We start from the raw sequence: 21,429 nt of genomic DNA on the forward strand, positions 1-21,429 counted from the left end.
AATTACCTTTTAGTAGAAACTACTTCCTCAGCCGAACAGAAAAAACACTTAAGTTCTATGTAAAATATCTAAGTGGAAAGTAGTCTTAATTTCAACCAAAAAAGAATAAGCATCCTTTTCATTCCATTTATATATTTCCTTTTCCTCACAGTGTTTGATAAGTAAAGTTCCTAAGTACTAAAGGATGCTGACAGTAACTGGTCTACCTTGTTTTGAATACTAAAAGATGTATTTATATTTATAAAATACAATTGCCCGTTTGTCTCTATTTTTCAAATGCTCCAAATGCATTTCAATACCAGGCAACACGTTTTAGATCTCATTTACTAGTTGCTGTATAATATTCATAAAATTAATTACAACTTTTCTGACCTCTCAATTAATTTGCTTAAAAATGTGTTTAAGGGCGCCTGGGTGGCTCAGTCAGTTAGGCATCTGATTCTTGATTTCAGCTCAGGTCATGGTCTCAGGGTCATGAGATCGAGCCCTGTGTGGGGCTCCATGCTCAGTGGGAAATCTTCTTGAAGAGTCTCACCCTCTGCCCCACCCCCGCTTGCGTGTGCACTCTCCCTACCTCCAAAAAAATGTGTTTAAACATTAAGTGAATTAATATAAGAATATTCAGATCCTAGAGAAACACTAGAATTGTGCAAGTAGTAAGAGAACTGGCATCAGAAAGCTGGGCTCAAATTCTTGTTCTGCCACTTACAGGCTGTGTGACTTTGGACTAGTCACTTTATCTTTCTGAGGCTCAATTTTTCTCATCTGGACAAAGAGCTAATGATAATAGCAACTACCTCCAGGTGCTATGAGATTTAAGTGAGACAATGTAACATGTGGACAAGGAAGCTCTCAGCTGGGAAGCACTTTACGGATGGGAGGCATCAGGGGACATAAAAAGACTTGAGAGCTGGAGAAGAGGAATGGGAGTTAACAGACTCAGATCCAACAGGTCCGTTACTAACTAGTCTTTCACTAAGTAGTTCCTGATGCAAATCCCAGGCTCTCTCTGGCCTCAGCTTCCTCATCTGAAAAGGGGTGTTGGATCTGATGGTCTCAGAGTTTCCTCTGCCCAGCACTACCATTTTATTATTCCAAAGGTATCAGTTCTTAGTGCTACCATGTTTAAATGCTTTCTCACCTAAGTCAAAGACATAGTTCTCATTTCTTCCCAAGGAAATCGACCCAGAAAAAAAGTAACGATCAGGGTTGAGACTCTAAAATATGCCACCATGTCTAAGCCCTTCACAAATACTCAAAATTTTACCTGTAGTAACATTTTCCAATCTGCACTTTCCACCACCAGTCCTTGTACTGAGAGTGCTCTGTGGAAAGGGCAGCCAAGTCCAAAGCCTTTGAAAACAATTCATTTTGGATTAGGATTTTCTTTTCGAACAATGAACAGAAACAATAAATAATGAAATAAACCGTATAATTAGCATCAATCAAAACATGCATTAGAAATCAGACAGAAACTCAAGTTGCTCATGTTTCCAGATGGCTCCACCAATTTTCCCTAAATAATCAGTTCCAGACCGGAGGGCTGGCAGCAGATGAATAGTAAAAACTGATCAAAGAAAAGCAGATGTACAATATATTAGAATACAATTTTAATATACAAGGCACAAAATGGATATTAAAAAATCCCCTAAGTTGTATGCTCTCCCCACCCTTTATCTACCGTCCAATGATTCAAAATGCCTCTAAACTCAGTGGCAGCCAAGCCTTTGGTGTGTCAGCCAGGAACAACTGCAGGCCCCACTTGAAGACAGATGTAGAGAAATAGAGAAAGAGCAAGTAAGCAGAGAGAAGGAGGTCTAGAGAACAGGATCATGAAGCGTCAAAAGAGCAAAGGCACTTGGATATCCATTGTCTTCCACCACCACTATTCTATCATTCTGACCCCAGCTCACATCTAGTGATGCTGAGGGTCAGACTCGCCTTTGCTGCAGACTGAAAAAGATCTTCTGAGCTGCTTTCTTATTTTACATGTGTTTATCCCTTTCTCTCTAATGTCTTCTAGTCTGTTCCTTCTAGTGTTTATTCGAGATCAGACATGAGATGACTAAATAGGAATTAGGATTTTATATAGAAGAAGTGGAAACCTTTTGGACAAAAAGGAAAGCAATCCATCTTTACACAAATTTGAAGCTCAGGTGAAGATCTGGTGAATAAAAACTCGGGTTATTAGTTAAAAGAGAATTCTCATGTTTTATTATATTCATTCTTTCTCTCAAGGTTAGAAAGCTCTTATTTTTTAGCCAATGTTAGTATAACCATGATATCCAATAGTTAAAGTAACTCTCAGATTTCAGTTCTATTAGCTCAGAATATATCCCATATTACTGTCCATGTCTTAATATGAACTCTTTCCTGAAATGCAAGCCAGATGAGTTCCTTCGATCTCCTACCACAGAATTAATAACTTTTCCTTGTGTTTCCCCATCTCTTCTTGCTCCAGGGGAGACTTCTAAATATGCAAACTCCTTACAAAGAGGTGATGTCACCACACTGATGTTCTAGTGGACCTGAAAAAATCAACACCTCTATTTGAAAGCTATGGGAATTAAAAACAAGCCACACACTACTTTCATATGCTTATTTTCCTTTTTCCCCAAGCCAGAAATAAAAGTGGAAGCAAAAAAATGCGGGGAAAAAGTATAACTTTCATTAGCATTATCTCTGAAAATACTGGAAAACCATATTTTCGAACAGCTCAATTCAGGACTGCATTGTAAATATCTGAACATATTAATTTTAACTTAATATTTATAAAGAACTCTTCCAGCAGATAGATCATATTCACTCTCCTATTTAATATAACAGACCTTCTAGTTTTCAGAAAAATATGTCACTCTAAATTTGTCACATATTCTAATTGCCCAAGGTTAGATTTAGCACTTATTACAGGCTGCCGATTTTGCTTATGGTCCTAAAACAAGTCTTCCTACGTAGGACGCTATGTTTGTGCTGAACTGATTAAGGAAATTACCATGAATTGTTGATATAGAATAAAAATTGTAAAAAAAAATATACATTTTAGTGATCATTCATCATATGAACACTGAGGATTCACTAGACAAAACTATTTGTGACCATTTCAAATGAGCCTTAAGTTCCCTGAGGACAGGCACCCCTTCTTACACATCTCTGTTGTTCTGATATGTATCTATGCTGTTAAGAGGCACTCAGGAATGATGTGTTGATTGAATTAATTCTACTCCTTATTTCTGACTTATATTGAAAATAACTTAAGAGCCAAACAAAACTGTCATAGTAATAAGATTCATAATGAAAAGCTATTAACATTTTAAAATGTTAAAGTAATGACAGATGTATATTTCTTTAAAGTCTTTTCCAATGTTTAAAAATAAATGACTACATAATATTTAAGAATCTTTGAATGATTTAATCAATCTAATATCTAGATATTAATGAAGGCCTAGAATGTCATATAAAAGCCATAAGTTTATAAAAGTCCATAAGGAGAGGGGACCTTGGCAGATCTAGACTACATAATGTTTGTGAATACACCCAACCGAGTGTCCCAGTGTATTTCTAAGTATCAGTGCTCCCACCACTAATATTTTTTAAAAACCAGCCATCCTTTAGCTGTTGTTATAGCTGCAACAACTTTAGGATGATTAAGGAGCGTATGGAAATGAAGATCCCAGAATCAGCCCACATGCCACTTCAATTTTGCCAGTATTGCCAAAATCACCCCAAAAGGCACAAGTGAGGAGGGAAGAGAGTTAATAAGAACTCAAAGGCAGAAGTACAGTTTTCCATAAATTAACTTTACTTATCACTTCAGAATATTCTCTCTAGTTACCTACAGTATCCTCCAGATTTGTCTGTAGACAAATACAGAATCACCACCCCACATGGCACTTAGTTTTGTCAATATTGCCCACACAAATGGAAAAAGCATTAGGAATGGAAAGACAGGAGTATAGTTTTCCACGGAAGATCAATTTCATTCTTAACATTTAAGTACGACTTCACAGTACCCTCCCTATTTGTCAATAATATTCTCTGTATCTGTGTGAAATAGTTTATTGAAAAAGAAATTTGGAGGCCACCCAAAGTAACTCATACAAAAGTACCTCTGATTTCTTCAACATGTTAAAAAGACAATTTCTCTTTTCTTTTTCCAGCTACAGTTGTAAAACATAGTTTGGAAAAAAAGGTATAAAAAATGCACAAATGCATGCTTTCTGCTCATTACCTAAATCCTTCTTCCATTGAGAAAATAACATTTGTGGTAAAAATCTAAAATGACATCTTAATGGAACAAGCTGATCCGTAACAGAACTTTAATGTGATGAGCCCATAACAGAGTAAAAAAACAGATACAGGGCATCTGTCCTACTCGATACTGCTCACATCCATCACAGCACCAAAACACAGGCGCTCAATAATTCCTTGTTTAAAGCCAATCAATAAATTAATAAAAGGAAAACAGAGGAATGAACAATTTGTGCTTTTTACTAAATAAAAACAAAAATTGCTTAATTTCATGTTCTATAAAATATGTGTAAGCAGATGAAAACAACAAGAAGCATACAATTACAAGCATTTAAATTTATCACTGCTCCTAATCCGTAGCTAAACTTATAAGGATTTTATTTATTTATTCATGAGAGATAGAGAGAGAGAGGCAGAGGCAGAGCGAGAAGCAGGCTCCCCGCGGAGCAGGGAACCCGATGCGGGACTCAATCCCAGGACCCTGGGATCATGACCTGAGCTGAAGGCAGACGCTTAACCGACTGAGCCACCCAGGCGTCCCTGTAGCTAAACTTATAAATGAAAAGTTGCTATAACATTATTGAAAATTTTGGGGAAAAAATGGATAAAATTTTGGTAAAATTGGATAATTTCCATTAGTGCCATGAAGAATAGCTTTTTTATTTACTGTTGTAATGTAAGCTGTTGGCAGGATGTAGGCATTTAACAAATATTTGTAGAATTAATAGATGTCAACCCTGTAATACTTTTATTTCCATTTGTTGGTAATACCTTCTAGTACATGTGATAATTCAATTTAACGTACGTGCTAAAGCGTATACTTTGTTGGCTTAACATTATAAACTTTTCTGTTTCTGCGTAATTTTTATAATTATGATTTTTAATGGCTGCATAAAAGCCCAGCATGCAGCGTATTATAATTTACTAAGCTCGTGTTCTGTCATTGAACATATAGGTTATCGTCCAGTTTGTTTTGCTACTATGACCAATGCTACAGTGAACATCTTTGCAAATATAGCACTTCTTTGTGAAATTTCTTGAGAAGGGAAATTACAGAAACAAATGGAATAAGTATGTTTATAGCTATCTGTTTTATATTATCATACTCTTTTCCAAAATATTATACCATTTAAAATATCATCTAAAATATATCAGTATAACAATTACTCTACTCTCTCCCGGCATTCTCCCTAAATTTCATAAATGCAAAATTGCAAGTCCAAAATTTCTTTCATTTACATTTTTCTGTTAGAAAGTGCATCTCTAATGTGCTTGTTTACTGGCATTTTCTCTAGTGTAAATTTTCTGTTACTGGATCATTTCCATTTCCATAAAACATTTCCTGACAAAGTCAGATAAGCTTTTTCCTATTTAACAAACACTAACGTTTTTAAATCGTGCTCTTGTACATAATTCACCCTTCCGTTGTCCTTCTATGTTTCGTTTTGTTTTGTTTCTGTTCACTGCGCAGAGATGTATATGAATCAATAAGTCTTTATCCTTTGTGATTGCTTCATAAATGCAACCAAATCTGTGAACTATTCTATTGCCCACTGGTTTAATTTTTTAAAAAATTCTTCACTAATCAAATGTCTGTAAGAAAATCTTTAAACAAATCTTCTCAACAGTGTTGTTTAATGAAGCATAAGGATCTATTTCAAGAAGAGTCAAAAATTGCAAACAATGTTGCCTGGTTTTGGAGTATTAAAGAGTCTTTCAGGGCGCCTGGGTGGCTCAGTTGGTTAAGCGACTGCCTTCGGCTCAGGTCATGATCCTGGAGTCCAGGGATCGAGTCCCGCATCGGGCTCTCTGCTCGGCAGGGAGTCTGCTTCTCCCTCTGACCCTCCCCCCCTCTCATGCTCTCTGTCTCTCATTCTCTCTCTCTCAAATAAATAAATAAAATCTTAAAAAAAAAAAAAAGAGTCTTTCACTGTTCCTAAGAATAAAAATATAAAATTTGTAGGTGGGGACTTTAGCTCTCAAACAGAATTTTGTATCACTTCCTTGCTACTGAGATCTATTTGACAATCATTTTTGCTGTGCCTTTTCTCTTAATTTGTGGACTTCCTCCATTAAGCCAGGAGACACACTCCCTCCTATTTATTTGTTACACACAGCTCTGGCCTTCAAGTCCTGTTCATGCTCCCAGCTCTATTTTCCTACATTAGAAGGCCTAGCATTCCAGCCTTCTATTAATCATTGCCTTTCAAACCATATTCTTCAGCAGTAGTTCCCAATCCTGGCTGAAAACTCACATTGCCTGTGGAGCTTTTATTAACAACAGATTTACCAGACATACCCATGGGGATTCTGATTCAGGAAGTCAAGCACGGATCCAGAAACCCATTATTTTAAAATTCACCAGGTGATGCAGAAACAGTAGGATTTAGGAACTACTCAAGAGCCCTAGGCTTTGAGGGGCTGAAGCTCACGTGGTGGAGGAGTAAGGAGGAGTCCTGGTGGGTGTGTTCTTGGTCTGCTACTTCTGCTTAAATTCAAGCAGCCCTGCTTTTGTCTGTTTTATACAGCAGGGTCTGCATGAGATGTCATTTGAAGAGAAAGGTTGTGCTGCTTAAAGAAAAAATTTGAAAGTCACTGCTCTATCTGTTTAACGTTTTCAAATTTTAAGATTTTAAGATGTTCACATATTTTTTCAATCAATGAATATGAAGAACAGTGAAAGCATTCTAAAATACATAATACGTAAAGGTTAAAGTCTGTTAGACTCTTTAGAGTCCTTAGAATCCTTAGAATCTTTAGTATATAAGTTCAGTTAGTGCAGAGAATAAATCCTATTTTATTTCAATGTGGTTCCTATTCCTCAACACCATTATATCAATGCCACGATGTAGAGCGACATCCTCAAGATGAATCTATTGATAAAGACACCATCACCATGATCTACAGTGTACAATCTGTCTACTTTCTAAACCCATTGTCTGCAACTCCTTCCCTCACAGACCTCACTCCAGCCACCCTGGCCTCCTTACTGTTTCTTGAGCAATCCAAGCATGCCTCCACTCAGGGCCTTTGCAGTTAAAGTTCTCTCTGACTTACATATTCTTCCTACACGAGACTGTAGGGTCCGCCCCCCTTTGTTAGGTCTCTGTTTAAGTGTCTTTTCGGAGTGGATTTCACTGACCACCTTCCACCCCATCCAAAATAGCATCTTCCGCTGTAGCACTGTCCAATCCCCTGCCTGGTTTCCTGCTCTGTTGCTCTCATAGTACTTATTATCCCATGACACGTGATGTGTTTCTAAATTTGCTAGTTGTCTCTATTCCTTGCACAACCAGGATATGATCTCCGAAAGGGCAGAGATTTTGTCTGCCTGCTTCACTCTGTGATCTCAAGGCCTTAGAACAGTGGCTGGCACACTGTCTTGGCTCAGACATTTTTAGATGAAAGAATACATGTCTCTTCAATAAATGAATTAATCCTCAAAAAGTCAAGATACATGAAGAGGGCACATTCTGCATGGAGCACTGGGTGTTATATGCAAACAATGAATCATGGAACACTACATCAAAAACTAATGATGTAATGTATGGTGATTAACATAACATAATAAAAAAAGTCAAGATACAGCTTTATGCTATGTAGAGATTGACTCCTTTATTTGGATGTTTCTTTATAAGGACAGTTTAACTACATGATTTTACATGTCATATTGAAAGCCTCTGCCCACCTTTATATTAAGTGAAAATGGCCTAAACCCACTTACTTAAGAAATAGGCATGATTTCTGCTCCAACCTGGGTTTCCTCTCTTCCCTACATGGCCACATGCACTAGCACTTCGTGACAGACAACTTCCACATTGTGTGTAGGGGGTGCAGGCTCTCACCAACAGTTAGTACCACATCTTCCAAGACGTGCAGTGGTATTTCCACTTGGATAGTCTGTCACAATTTCAAACTCAAAATGCCTTCAAGTGAATTACCCAGCTTCCGTAGAAACTGACTACTTCCTTCCTTAATTATCCCATTTCTGTTAGTAAAACAATCCTTCTCGTAGCACCTTTAGGAGGCAGATTTGATGTGTGTCTTTCCTCTGTCCTCCACATCTAATCTATCATCATGTTCCACCACTTCGTTCTTTAAAATGTCTCTTTGGGGGCGCCTGGGTGGCTCAGATGGTTAAGCATCTGCCTTCGGCTCAGGTCATGATTCTGGGGTCCTGGGATCGAGCCCCACATCGTGCTCCTGGCTCAGCGGGGAGCCTGCTTCTCCTTCTCCTTCTTCCTCTGCCTCTCTCCCTGCTCATGCTCTCTCTCCTGTATCTCTGTGTCTCAAATGAATGAATAAAATCTTTAAAAAATAAATAAATAAATAAAAATAAAATGTCTCTTTGATGCTCCCATTTCTTAGTAGATGGACAATTTATTTCTCACTTCATACCTTGCTCATGTTTTTACACTTCTTTACATTTATTTTCCCTCCTTCCCCCAAAAAATCTGACTGACTTTGTGGCTCTTTACTAATATCACCCCTTTGGTTTTTTTTTCCCTTTGCTACCTGTTGACAATTTCACAGCTTGGCAATTGCCGCTTTGTTTCATTATGCCAATTTTATTTTCTCAGCTAGATTGCATGGCCCTTAGAGTCAGGAAAAAAAAAATATTTTTATTAGTTGTCCTAGCACATAGCACAGTGGTTGACACATAGAAAACACAACTGAGGAAAACGTTTTTATTTTCCTGAATATTTAACATATGGTTATAAAGCTTTTTCCCTAAACTAAAAAGAAAATGAGGAAAAATACTATCATCAGACACTGCGGAATTAACTACGTTCAATTTGACAGAATTTGTGAGGTAACTGGTCATTTGCATATTGCATGTAAAAAGTGAAACAAATGAAGTCATATGCATACACCCTTAAAACTCTGCCAAGAAGCTACCAAAATGATTGAATATTACTGAAGCTGGGTGATGGGTGATACTGGCACTTTATATCATTCTCTCTACTTGGGTGTGTTTGAATTTTTCTATCATAAAATGTTGAAGGAGGCGGAAGGGGTGCATTACAAAGAAACCAGAAATACTCATATGAGTAAACCTATAAAAATACACTATATGGACTACAGGAAAGCAATGGATCAACAGTGCCAACTATTAGGATGAAAAATAACCTGTAGCACAAGCACATTATGCAATATTCTCAATTATCTGTATCTTGCTCTTCAATGGATATCTACATACTCTATGGACCAGGCACAGTCCTTACCACTTCTATATTTATAACAAATTTTCCTATTGAAACTGACAGTGGATTTGAAAGTATTAGTAATGCTCCAATTTTTAATAATTCCCTCTGTTTATAAGGTAAGAAATAGAACATTTCAGAATCAAAATCCCCAAAGTCAGGAAAATCACAACAAGAGAAAATAGCATGAATTCAAAACTTACAGTCTTAACATCATTTTCATGATGAAAGATATATTCAAACAAAGCCTATGAAGAAAAAAAAATGCCAAAAATACATTAGATTTTATTTTAACAAAAGCACTCTATTGTTATATCAAAACTGAGAGACCATTTTGACAGCAGCTGGGTTGAACCAAAATAAGAAGGTACTTTCAAAGTACCTTTATAAGTAAATGGTCTATCCGTTATCTGTTACAATCACCATTTTAAAATACAGCAATTTATACCTGATTCCTGTTTTTATAGAATACAAACTGGAAAACTCAAAGAACTAAACAGTGTTTTTCATATTACACATACTATTTTACTAGAAAGAGACAAATGAAAAGACCAACTTTGGAATTATCCTAAAACAGATTCAGCCCATTCTTTCACACACTCTACATATATGATATAGTGATTATGATATGGATAATGACACGTTAGACATGGGGAAAATCTGGAAGTTCCTTTTGAAACAAAGTAGAGCTTAAGTGTAAAATGGGAGGTGTAGATGACTTCACTCAACTCATCTGGATAAATAAGCATTTCCTGAACTACCCCTTGGTGGTATCACGTTTGTCCGTAAAGCCATTACTGAACACTTGCAAAGAGGCTAGCGTATCAGGGTTATTACCAGAGAAGACTTAAGAGGCAACCAAAGAAAGAAAGAAAGAAATCAGGACAAGGCCCTTCTTTTAAAAACTATACTACACCTCCACTTGTTGTGTTATAAAGAAGAAAAGGTAAGAGTGCAGTTGGTGCTACCATTGCTGTGAAAAGTTACCACAGACAACTCAAGCAATCTTTATGAGAAATGAGTCCTGATGAGTAAAGGCGAATTGGAAACCAAAGACAGAAAAGGTGGGCATTATTTCTACAACACACTAAAACACAAAATCTAGTTCAGTTTAAATCTATTACACAGACCAGGTCTGTTCTAGAAGCATCTTAGTTTGAGGGAGATGCCTTCACAGACTGCACTCCCCTGACAGAAAATAGCAATGGGGGGGGTGGGGCGCCTGAGGGGCGCAGTCAGTTAAGCGACTGACTCTTGGGTTCAGCTCAGGTCGTGATCTCAGGATCATGGGATCGAGCCCTATGTCAGGCTCCACGCTGAGCGCAGAGTCTGCTGAAGTTTCTCTCTCTCCCTCTTCCTCTGCACCACCCCACCTCCTCTCTCTCTCTCTCTCTCTCAAATAAATAAATCTTTAAAAAAGAAAACAGCAATGGTACCAACTAGCCATCCAGCTACTTCAAGTAAATGGCCTAAAAAGGCAGGGGAACCAGATATTCCATATGAGTTGCTGTTAATACTCCATTCTCACAAAGGTTAGGGAAATAAGTATAGCTTGACAATTCTAGTAAAATGAAGTTGACCAGATTGCTGTCAAATAAGAAATTAAGAAAAATGTCATCAGTGTTATTATAGGCTAATTCCCTATCAACTGACATTTCTTTTTCTGATTTTAATTTCAACTCTGTATGGCTAGCATCCATTCTTATATTCCTTAGTGTCTGACATTTAATAAATATGTTAAACACCATTAGAACTAAGATTCAGAATGAACTCAGCACTCATGCACAGAATTCACAGAGCTTATAGCTACGAACCTGGGCTAGGCTTAGACCAGTTTCAGCACCAGCTAAGTGCTCATGTCTCTGAACTATTCCAAGCTCAACTCCAAGTTTATCTTTACACTGAAAAGGTTATGGACCTCTCAGGCTCTTTCTCTCTGTCTTTCTCATTCTCTCTCACCACGCATACACACACTTACTTTCACTCTCTCTCTTTAATTTAAAGGAACATCTCATCTTTTTTAAGATTGATTGATTTATTTGAGAGAGAGAGGGAGAGAGCGTGCATGTACATGCGAGTGGGGGGAGGGGCAGAGGGAGAAAATCTTCAAGCAGACTCCCTGCTGAGTGCAGAGCCAGATGCAGGGCTCGATCTCATGACCCTGAGATCATGACCCGAACCTAAAGGAAAAGTCGGACGCTCAACTGACTGAGTCACCCAGGTGCCCCAAGTAACTAGTCTTTGAGTAGTTAGAATTATTAACGTAATTCTCAATAAGGATCACTCAAGCCAGTCAGTGATAGGGAGATGCCTGCCTCATTACTAATTAGAAGTACATATTTTTTTATCTTCCTTTTTGACAGTCCTAAAATTCTACAAGGATAGAAAATTATTTTTCTGAGAGTAGTCCAAGATGAAAAAGGAAAACACACACACACAGTGATGACCTTCTAAGCTTCCTTCCACAAAGATGATGCTGCATATCTGTTTTCTTTGTTATAAATTGCTATTCCTTTATCAACAATAGACAAACTATGGAGAGAGCCCAAATGTCCAATGACTGATGAATGGATAAAGAAGATGTGGTATATATACACAATAGAATATTACTCAGCCATCAAAAAGAATGAAATCTTGCCATTTGCAATGACATGGACAGAGCTAGAGAGTGTTACGCTAAGTGAAACAAATCAGTCAGAGAAAGACAAATACCGTATGAACTCACTCATATGTGGAATTTAAGAAGGAAAACAGATGAACATATGGGAAGGGGGAAAGAAAAAGAAAAGAAGACAGGGAAATAAACCATAAGAGACCCTTAACGGTAGAGAACAAACTGAGTGTTGATGGAGGGAGATGGATGGGGGATGCGCTAGATGGGTGACAGGGATTAAGGAGGGCACTTGTTGGGATGAGCACTGGGTGTTGTATGTAAGTGATGAATCACTGAATTCCATTCCAGAAACCAATATTGCACTATATGTTAACTAACTAGAATTTAAATTTTTTTAAAAGTTGCTGTTGTTTATCAGAGGAAAAAGAATTTCCTATAATAATGGCATATAGACTTTATTTCTGATTGACTTTCCTTAACTCAAAAGACTAAGAGAAATTTTACATAGTTCAGTAATTAAACATTTCCATTTCAATCAAGACATCACCTTTTCTTCATAACTTTTTTTCTATTTCCTACAATGTTGTTATGATAATACGTCTAACATTACTTCATAACATACAATCATTTTAAGTACATACCTTTGCCAATTTAGGTTTCTGGGCATATTTTGTTAAATTCAGTCTAGATAAGTTTATAAAAGGTCCATCAGGACTTGTAAGCATGGAAGCCTATGGGGAAAAATGACAGAACAAGAGATCTGAGACTTTCTCTTAAAACATAAATTGAGCTTAATGAGCAGAAAAATTATAAAGGCAACATAAGTAGAAAAGAATCACCTGTAAAAAATTGTCCATATAACTTTCCACTATAACAATAGCAAAAAAATGATATAACATAAAGTTACTTTGGTAATACAAACTATGGTAAAGCTGACAGAATTTACCGTTCCCAGCCTGACAAATCTTCCAGATGAGCTGGTGATAGGGCGAGCTGTGTAGGCAGTTCTGGGAGTTCTGATGGCCTGCTCCATGGTGCCAGGCCTTCCGCTCTGTGCGCCAGGTCTAAGGAAACCTGTAATGGGTCTTCCAGCTTGAGTGACTGGCCTGTGAAAAGTGTACATTGTGAAAATACAAAGAAGGTCAATAAAGGAAGATTCTTCTACAGTCTGGTCACTATTTAAGGACAGAGGGTATGAAACAGAAGTACAGGGGTGCCTGGGTGGCTCAGTCATTAAGCGTCTGCCTTCAGCTCAGGTCATGATCCCAGGATCCTGGGATCGAGCCCCGCATCGGGCTCCCTGCTCCATGGGAAGCCTGCTTCTCCCTCTCCACTCCCCCTGCTTGTGTTCCCTCTCTCGCTGTGTCTCTGTCAAATAAATAAATAAAATCTTTAAAAAAAAAAAAAAAAGAAACAGAAGTACATACCTGATAGCTGGACTAGGTCCTCCCGTCTGATTAGTTCCAGGGAGTTTCAAAGATGTGCCAGGGCCTGTGAGATGAGATGGCAAATTCAATTAATATATTAGTTGTTAATCTGTAAAAACTGTCAGCTAACGTAATTTTCAGAAATGCGCCGGCCTGGTGCAAAGGACATTAATAACAGGAAATGTATTTTAGGGAAATGTGTTTGAGACTGGTATTTATTGAGTATCTATCATGTTATTTTATGTTATCACATGTAATCCTCACACTAAGTCTGTAAGGTAGGTAGTATTCACTCGTTTAGCAAAGGCTTAGAGGGTTAAGCAAAGAGGTCAACCTGTTAGTAGAGCTGGGGTTCAAACTCAAGGCTAGCAAGCTCCAAAGCACCAAAAGATGGCTCTATACTCAGTTTATTTCTGATATAAAATCTAGAATTGAGATATTTTAGCTCCAAAAGAGCAAAATGATGGGGAAAAAAGAATTTTAACATGAACCATATGTATTTTTTTTTTCTCAATTTTCATTTGAAGCTTTAAAGTTATCTTTCAAAACATATAAATGACTGATAACTGTTATAACTATCAAATACTAGCAAGACCACCAAATGTCATGGTAATCACTAAATACCATTTGCACCAGCACATCCGCAAGCTGGGGACTGGGCTTCTGTGACAATCCCAACAGCATTCACAGGCCAGCATATCACCCCGTCACCTCACATCAAGCATTAGAGCAAATCACCTTCAATTATTACAGTGATGTTTTCCAGTGATCTTTTTTTTTTTAAATCCTTTTAGAACACTTCTGTTGTTTGGGTGCTTCCTGGGTTGCAACTCTCAGATAAACAATCTTCTGATATACTTAGATAAGCAGTTCAGCTAGAATGCATTTTAAATATAAAATATTTTCAAATGCATAATATGGCTTTTATTAAAAAATGGCTTTATACAGCAATCTCACATCTTAAGTTTAAGATAATATAATTGAATTGGGGAAGGAAAGTCTTTGTACTATATGGCAGGATAGAGACCATTTACTTGATACAATGTTTTTTCATGTATATGTCTTGTGTTTCTTTTATATACAAATAGTATTCTTCCTCCTAAGGGCATTTCATTTACTTAAGGAAAAACCCAATACTTACGTGGAACTTGAGCAATAGCATTTTCATCCAGCATCATTTCTGCAATTCCTTCCTGATCTACATCAATTTCATCTACGTACACCATTTCGGTTAGTGCTCGTGCCTTTAAAATCCAAGCTGCCTATAAGCATGGATAAAATAAAGCATATATTAAGTAGTATTAGAAGTACTGCCTATAGGGGCGCCTGGGTGGCTCAGTAGGTTAAGCGACTGCCTTCAGCTCGGGTCATGATCTCAGGGTCCTGGGATTGAGCCCCACATTGGGCTCCCTGCTCAGCGGGAAGACTGCTTCTCCCTCTCCCACTCCCCCTGCTGTGTTCTCTCTCTCGCTGTGTCTCTGTCAAATAAATAAATAAAATCTTAAAAAAAAAAAAAGAAGTACTGCCTATAGAAGCTTTATTATTGTCTAACTTTGTATTGGGCATGTTTACCACTTAGTGCATTATACTAATTTAAAGGACTGTCAAGAAACTAAGACAGGAACGCAAGGTCATTACTAATCAAGAAATACCCATTAGATCAATTACCTAGTAAATAAAAGTGTGGTATTACCTGGTAGTCTTCTAACATGCCTTTTTATAAGTAAAAGAAGATCTTTAGAGAAAATTTTACTGGAATAGTAATTTGAAAACAAATTAATTAAGCTACAACCACAGTGCTCTTTCTGCCTTCAGGACCAGAAGTCCATCATGAAGACTTCCCTGATGGGGAAACCTACTAAACCTACTAAACCTACTTACCTCTTGTCTTTGTCCTAGAGCATTCTCTTTACACTTCTATTATATGTACTTACCATATTCGAGAAACTCTGTAATTATTGGGCACAGGTTAGCCCTCCCTTCCCCAGAACACAAGCCTTTTTACCTTGTTCAGTTCTGAATTTTCCATAACACCTATGGTTTTTGCACACATTAGGTATTCCAAAAATGTTGAATTGAACTAAGATCAATTTCTCCCAATTCCCAGTAACTAATCAACACAATCTTGGTTGCTTTGTGATCTAGCCAGTAGAAAAACTGCTATGGGGGGGGAGGGGGAATGGAAAACATAAAGAAGGAATCTGGATATCAGCTTTGTTCTACCTTGAGAAATTAGATGTCAAGGTCTGCACAGTTACATATCTTGTTAAACATTTAAAACAGCCTTATCAGAAATGTTTACCTTTCTGCTTCACTAGAGACTAGAAGCAGAGAACAAATAAGTCCTCATGTAAAGAACCCGAGATGCATTCACTCAGTCAATCCATATCTATTGAGCACCTCCTAGTTACATAGCACTGGGCTAGGTTCTAAAAAGGAGACATGAGAAGATTAAAACTTGGGATTCTAATTTCCCTGAACACATCACCTACTTGAATTAAGTGACAAGGCAAAGCAGTGCATGATAGGTGACAGGTGTGTGGTATAGAAAATAGTTTTATAGGAATTAAAAAGGAGAGATCTTTTTGTGGGCTAAAATAATTGGAATGCATATATTAGACAAAAATTTGTAAGGAAAGAAGAAACTCTTCATACTTTCACTTTAATGGGAATAAAGAAGGCTGCCTTCATTGCATCCTTAGGTTCCTAAAATGAAATTATATTTGGTTAGATGATTGGGTTTTTTAGCTTATACTTTCCTGGGTAAGGTTTACTGGATTCTCATCAGATAACTTTTAATAAAATATTTCAACTGTGTGGATTTAACACAATTGAATGAACAGAATATGGAATCAAAGACTTAATTCGTAAAAAAAAAAATCAATTCCAATTGGAACTGCATCTAATTATGGGATCCACTAAAGTGTGGAAACAATTGGAGGTTTTCAATCCTCAAAGATCAGGAAGGTTGGCAGATCTATACAAGAATGCTCAGGGGCCAGGGAAGTCATCCCTGGCTTGAACTAATGGTTTAATTTAACTTCAAAGATGGAAATAAGTAATCCTGATTTATCTTGAGTCCCCACAGCTCAGACTGCCCTGCAAGGATCTGAGGGCTTTCATTTCTCAAAAGGGTGTTCCTTGTTCAGCAGTCTGGTGGACAGGAAGGACCTGCAGCATTTGCTCTGAAACAGTAAAGCAGGATGTGGGCTCCGTTGGTTCACTCCCATATTACCAGGGAGCACCTGCTACATACATGCCAGGTCCTGGGAACAGAGATGAGTAAGCCACAGGTCTTCTAGCTCACACGAGTTTCAGTGTTGTAGGAAAAGCGCAATAATAAAAGTCTGGAGCATACTATGGGAAGAGAGAAAGACGCACCCAGCTGCCTGGGGTGGGGGGGGTGGGGGTGGAAGAAAGGTAGGAGAAAAGAGTTTGCTAATGGCCAAGACTGGAAAGCGTTTACTAGACAAAGCAATGGGACTAGAGCAGGCTAGCTTGAAGGCTGGTGGCAAGTTTGGCGAATGCAAATCAGTTGAGTATGGTTGAATCAGGTTCAGCTGAGGCAGCAATCAGAGAAGAAGCTGGAGAAAAAGGCAAAGGGCGGATGAGGGACCCTGTACACCACAGTGAGATATATGGACTTTCATCCTGATGAGGAGGAGCTCATGAAGCTTCAAAACTATGACTTGGAATTCTAGTTAAATCGACTTTTTAAAAGCCAAGTTTTTATTATTATAGTATCATTTATATAGCTGGGCATTAATTATCCCTGCACATATCTTTTTAACAATTTGCATGTATCTACTGTTATAGTCCACTCCATCAGGCTTCCTGACATCCATCTGCCTACTAACCTCTCAAATATTAAGAAGGTACAACTTTTTTTTTAATATTAGGCTAAGCAAAACAAAGTAAATCCACTGTTCCCTACCCACCAAATGAATAAATGCTTCACATCTTTTTAAAAATGTTATTCCACAAGAATTCACTTTTCCAAAAAGGTAAATAGATCTATATTTATTTCAGTTTCTAGAACCTAATTCTTCAGAAGTAGAAATAATGGTGGGAATCTTGTATATTTAAAGATCTATAGTAAAATCTACTTAAACCATTACTTAATTTTAAATTTCATCAGTATTTGAGAATATTAATCTTCCTGATTTTCCTTCTGTCCTAACAAAACTGACCTTGAAAATCACATATCACTGCCTGATTAAACATCAGACTGTATTCAAGAACTGCTCTTGGCAATGTGAACAATTCTTAGGATTTTGATGAAAACAGCAGATGGGGCTTTGGCTTTTTTAAAAAAAAGTTTTTTATTTTATTTTGGAAACAAGCCAAGTATGTTTTACAGCCCTAAAATCCTCTGTTTAAATTAAAAAAAAAAAAAGTTCAAAACTAATCAGTGATTAGAGTAAAATGCATAACAAGGCACAATGGATGATCCCAAACTGCCCCTTGCATCTGAATAAAAATATAAATTGGTGCTATCAGATATGTTTAAGTTGTTACTAAATGACAGGCTCATGTAGTAAATACATTTGAATACCTATCCATTGGAAGTATAGTGAAATCAACAAAAATCATAGAAGTGTAGGAACTTTTCTAAAGGGAACAGCATAGATTCTCCTAATCTAAGTGAGTAATCATCATGTCAATTATGTCCTTCTTTGTCTGTGAAACATAATCCCATCTCCTTCACCTACTGAGGCAGTCTACATGACATTACTCTTGAGGCAATATCATCAGGGATATAATGCCTTGCTTGTACTATCTTCTGTGAGGTTGATCCATTTTTGAAAATAAATATATGAAAAGGTAAAAACTCTAGTGACTGAGCAAAACACGTTTAAATTGTCCTGTTCCTTTTAAGACAGAATTTTAGGCCACTAGTTTAAGACATAAAAGAAACAATTTTGTTAGGTTATTATTAGAATAAGGCCGCCAAAGAATAGCCTGTCTAACCTGATTGAGCCATCATAAGAATCAGTAACATGTGACACTCTGCCTGCTCTATGAAAATGAAAACTTAGACACAAAATATCGAATTGTTACTGTAAAGCATCATTTATTTTGAAATTGTAAAAATGTGCAAAGGAGGAAGGCAAAATGTGTAAATAATGAGCTCAAAAGAATCCTGTCAGACTTGTTCCCTTTTTATTCTTTTACATCACTATCCAGTGGATAATTCAGTCTACATTAACAGAACAGGAAAGTAATACTAAATACAGATCCTTCATCAAGTCCCTGTGCTGGATGGAAACTTTCAAACGCCATTTACAGTTTTAAAACCATACCAACAATGCAATTATTGGTATTTTAATTTAATTTTAACAAAATCTTCCCAAATTACTGAAAACAAAAAGCACATTACTTACTCTATTTATAATTTAGGTCCTTCTCAAACGAATTGTACATATATTATGCAAAAAACAGCTTTGTACCATCTATCAATTTGGAAATCATGATTATGAACATTGTAGACGATGTTTAAATCCTTTTCAAGAACAGAGTGCTACATTTTAACCTATTTACGGTGCCTGTTTAATGCCACACAGACCTCTATCAGAGTACTTTGTATCTTGCTTTCTTCTAAAAGGTTGGATGATTACTCATATGAACCACATATGAGGTCCCAAACTGTTTATTTACCTAAAAACCACTGTTAAAATTCTCTCTTATGTGGCAGGGCAAACACCTGGCAATATTTAAGCTCTCTGATTTGTAGCACTTTCATCCCTTTGCCTTATTCCCAGACTTACTGGAAACCCTCTTGAGTTAAAAGATTCACCTCCTCTCCTTGGGTTCCCTCCAGACTCATTCACTGTGTCTTATCCAGTTAGCAGGTCTCTGTGGCCGCCTCCTATCTCTAACCACAATGATTTAGTAGACATGGCTATCTGGCCAGTGTCCCTTCCTTTCTTCCTCGTGGTGGCGGGCACCACTGTCTAAAACCAAGCCCTTCCCAAGCAGAGTCAGCCCACTCTTTACTCAAAACATATTGTCCTATCCATCACGGACTTCTTGGACACTTGGGGCTCTGCTGACTTCTTGGCTCCCTTTCTAAGCTCCTGGTTCCCCTTGCCTCCTCCTCTATTTTTCTCATCCTCTGGTCAATATTGGTCATTTCTATTTAAGCTCCAAGTCCTAAGAACATAAGACTACTCATCCATAGACATAAAAATTTTGGAAATATAGGGCGCCTGGGTGGCTCAGTTGGTTAAGCGACTGCCTTCGGCTCAGGTCATGATCCTGGAGTCCCGGGATCGAGTCCCGCATCGGGCTCCCTGCTCAGCAGGGGGTCTGCTTCTCCCTCTGCCCTCTTCCCTCTCATGCTCTCTGTCTCTCATTCTCTCTCTCTCAAATAAATAAATAAAATCTTTAAAAAATATATATTGGAAATATAATACTTTACATAAAAAGGTACAGAATGTCTGGTAGAGATGGCTACTTTTATAATGGCATTAATAGATATGCAGCAAGCTTTCTAATCTACAGGAACAAGTAAGCAATTGGAACTATAGTATTCTCTAAACTAAAGGTTGCAGCTAAACCTTTACCTGAGACACTGGCAATTCAGGATCTGGTTCCTGGAAAGCATTAAGAAGGTAGTAAACATTTTTAAGAAATACAGTTTCTACAATAAAAAGTCTTAGTGACGAATTAGGTATATGTAGGTGGACTCAAACTCATTCAGTAAAAATCCAAATATTAACTTTAATCTTTCTCCACAACTGCTTTCAAGAGTTTGAGATATACTAATACTAATATTGGTATTAGTGTAAAACTAATATACACTGAAGAGTGCTGGATTTTCTACACGTAGGAAATTCTAATTACTCTAACCTCATTTAAAGCACAGAGAAGTTATCTTAACTACTTGTTTAATGAAGACACAAAATCTCAGAAATTAAAATAATTTTACAACTATACCAAGGAAACATTTCTTTATACTCAAAAATAAGTTCATGGTGGTTAAAACATTCAGACTTTAATCACTTGGGGAGGAGGAAGAAAATCCACATACTATAAAACTTTCTGCTCCACATATATATAATGGGATTAGTGGCTGAAGATAAAAAATTAATTCTGACTGTAATGTACTCTGAGAAATGTTTATAAATAGACTATGTCATATATATTAGTGTCAGGTGCTAATAAGCTCAGCGTTTTTTTCTGTCCAAATTAAATAGAAATCCACTAGGAAAAAGTCAGACTTGTAACAAATTTATTTACAAAACATCTACATTTATATATCTATGGTTAGCAACCTGCATTGAACACTTAATTGGCAGCATGTTTTATTAGGGAAGCTACTAAGAAACAAAACAGAGAAAGAAAAAAAAAATCTTTCCTTGCCTTGCTTTCTACAGCTCTAAAACCCAAGAAGAATACCCTAAATATTTTTTTAAGAATATATTATGTGCACAAGAAATGTGTAAGCCATCTGGTCACCATACAATGATAATAAGCAACTTCTGTAGCACAACACACAGTAGGAAAATGAGAGGCAAAGGCTAAGCTAGGCTAGAAAAAGTGAAGGCCTCAGAGGGTGGGATTTAGAGAATATTTGGCAAGCAGCTGAACCAAACACAAAACAGCAGCTAAGAATACGTGGCAACTGGAGGTTTTCAATTCCAGTGTGTATAAGGAAGATCTGGAAAAGTACAGATTGCCTAGAACCCACAGTCCATACTTACACATACCGATACAGGCAATGAGACGACAGAAGAAATAACCTGTCTATTCTTTCCTCTATTTGTAGTCATGTCTGTATGAGACATGTCTCTCATTTGAGTCTCGAGACAACCACTGGAGGGAGGCAGGGCAGTGTTCTTACCCATTTGACAGATGAGGAAACCAGCTCAGAGAGGTCATATAATTTGCTCAAGGTCACACAAAGAAGCCAGAGCTCTTCCTTGCCAGTGCA

At 37.3% G+C, this 21,429-nt stretch overlaps 1 protein-coding gene across 7 annotated transcripts in view; it reads right to left on the bottom strand.

The window, feature by feature from the left end:
* The window catches only part of TTC8 (tetratricopeptide repeat domain 8), a 52,681-nt gene that overhangs the window by 20,641 nt on the left and 10,611 nt on the right, over positions 1-21,429 (bottom strand). For 2 of the 7 annotated variants that reach the window (XM_044917864.1, XM_021679627.1), the window contains exons 2-7: positions 14,635-14,755; positions 13,494-13,557; positions 13,013-13,172; positions 12,708-12,797; positions 9,656-9,700; positions 1,268-1,353 (exon numbers count right to left, since the gene is read on the bottom strand). In XM_044917864.1, the coding sequence (XP_044773799.1) occupies positions 1,268-1,353; positions 9,656-9,700; positions 12,708-12,797; positions 13,013-13,172; positions 13,494-13,557; positions 14,635-14,755 (566 nt within the window). Of the gene's footprint in view, positions 1-1,267; positions 1,360-7,049; positions 7,122-9,655; positions 9,701-12,707; positions 12,798-13,012; positions 13,173-13,493; positions 13,558-14,634; positions 14,756-20,059; positions 20,090-21,429 lie in introns of all 7 variants that reach the window. The other 5 variants (XM_044917865.1, XM_021679628.1, XM_021679623.1 and 2 more) reach the window with 4 other exon arrangements.

The sequence above is a fragment of the Neomonachus schauinslandi genome, chromosome 9 (assembly GCF_002201575.2).
Source record: "Neomonachus schauinslandi chromosome 9, ASM220157v2, whole genome shotgun sequence".
Lineage (NCBI taxonomy): Eukaryota > Metazoa > Chordata > Mammalia > Carnivora > Phocidae > Neomonachus > Neomonachus schauinslandi.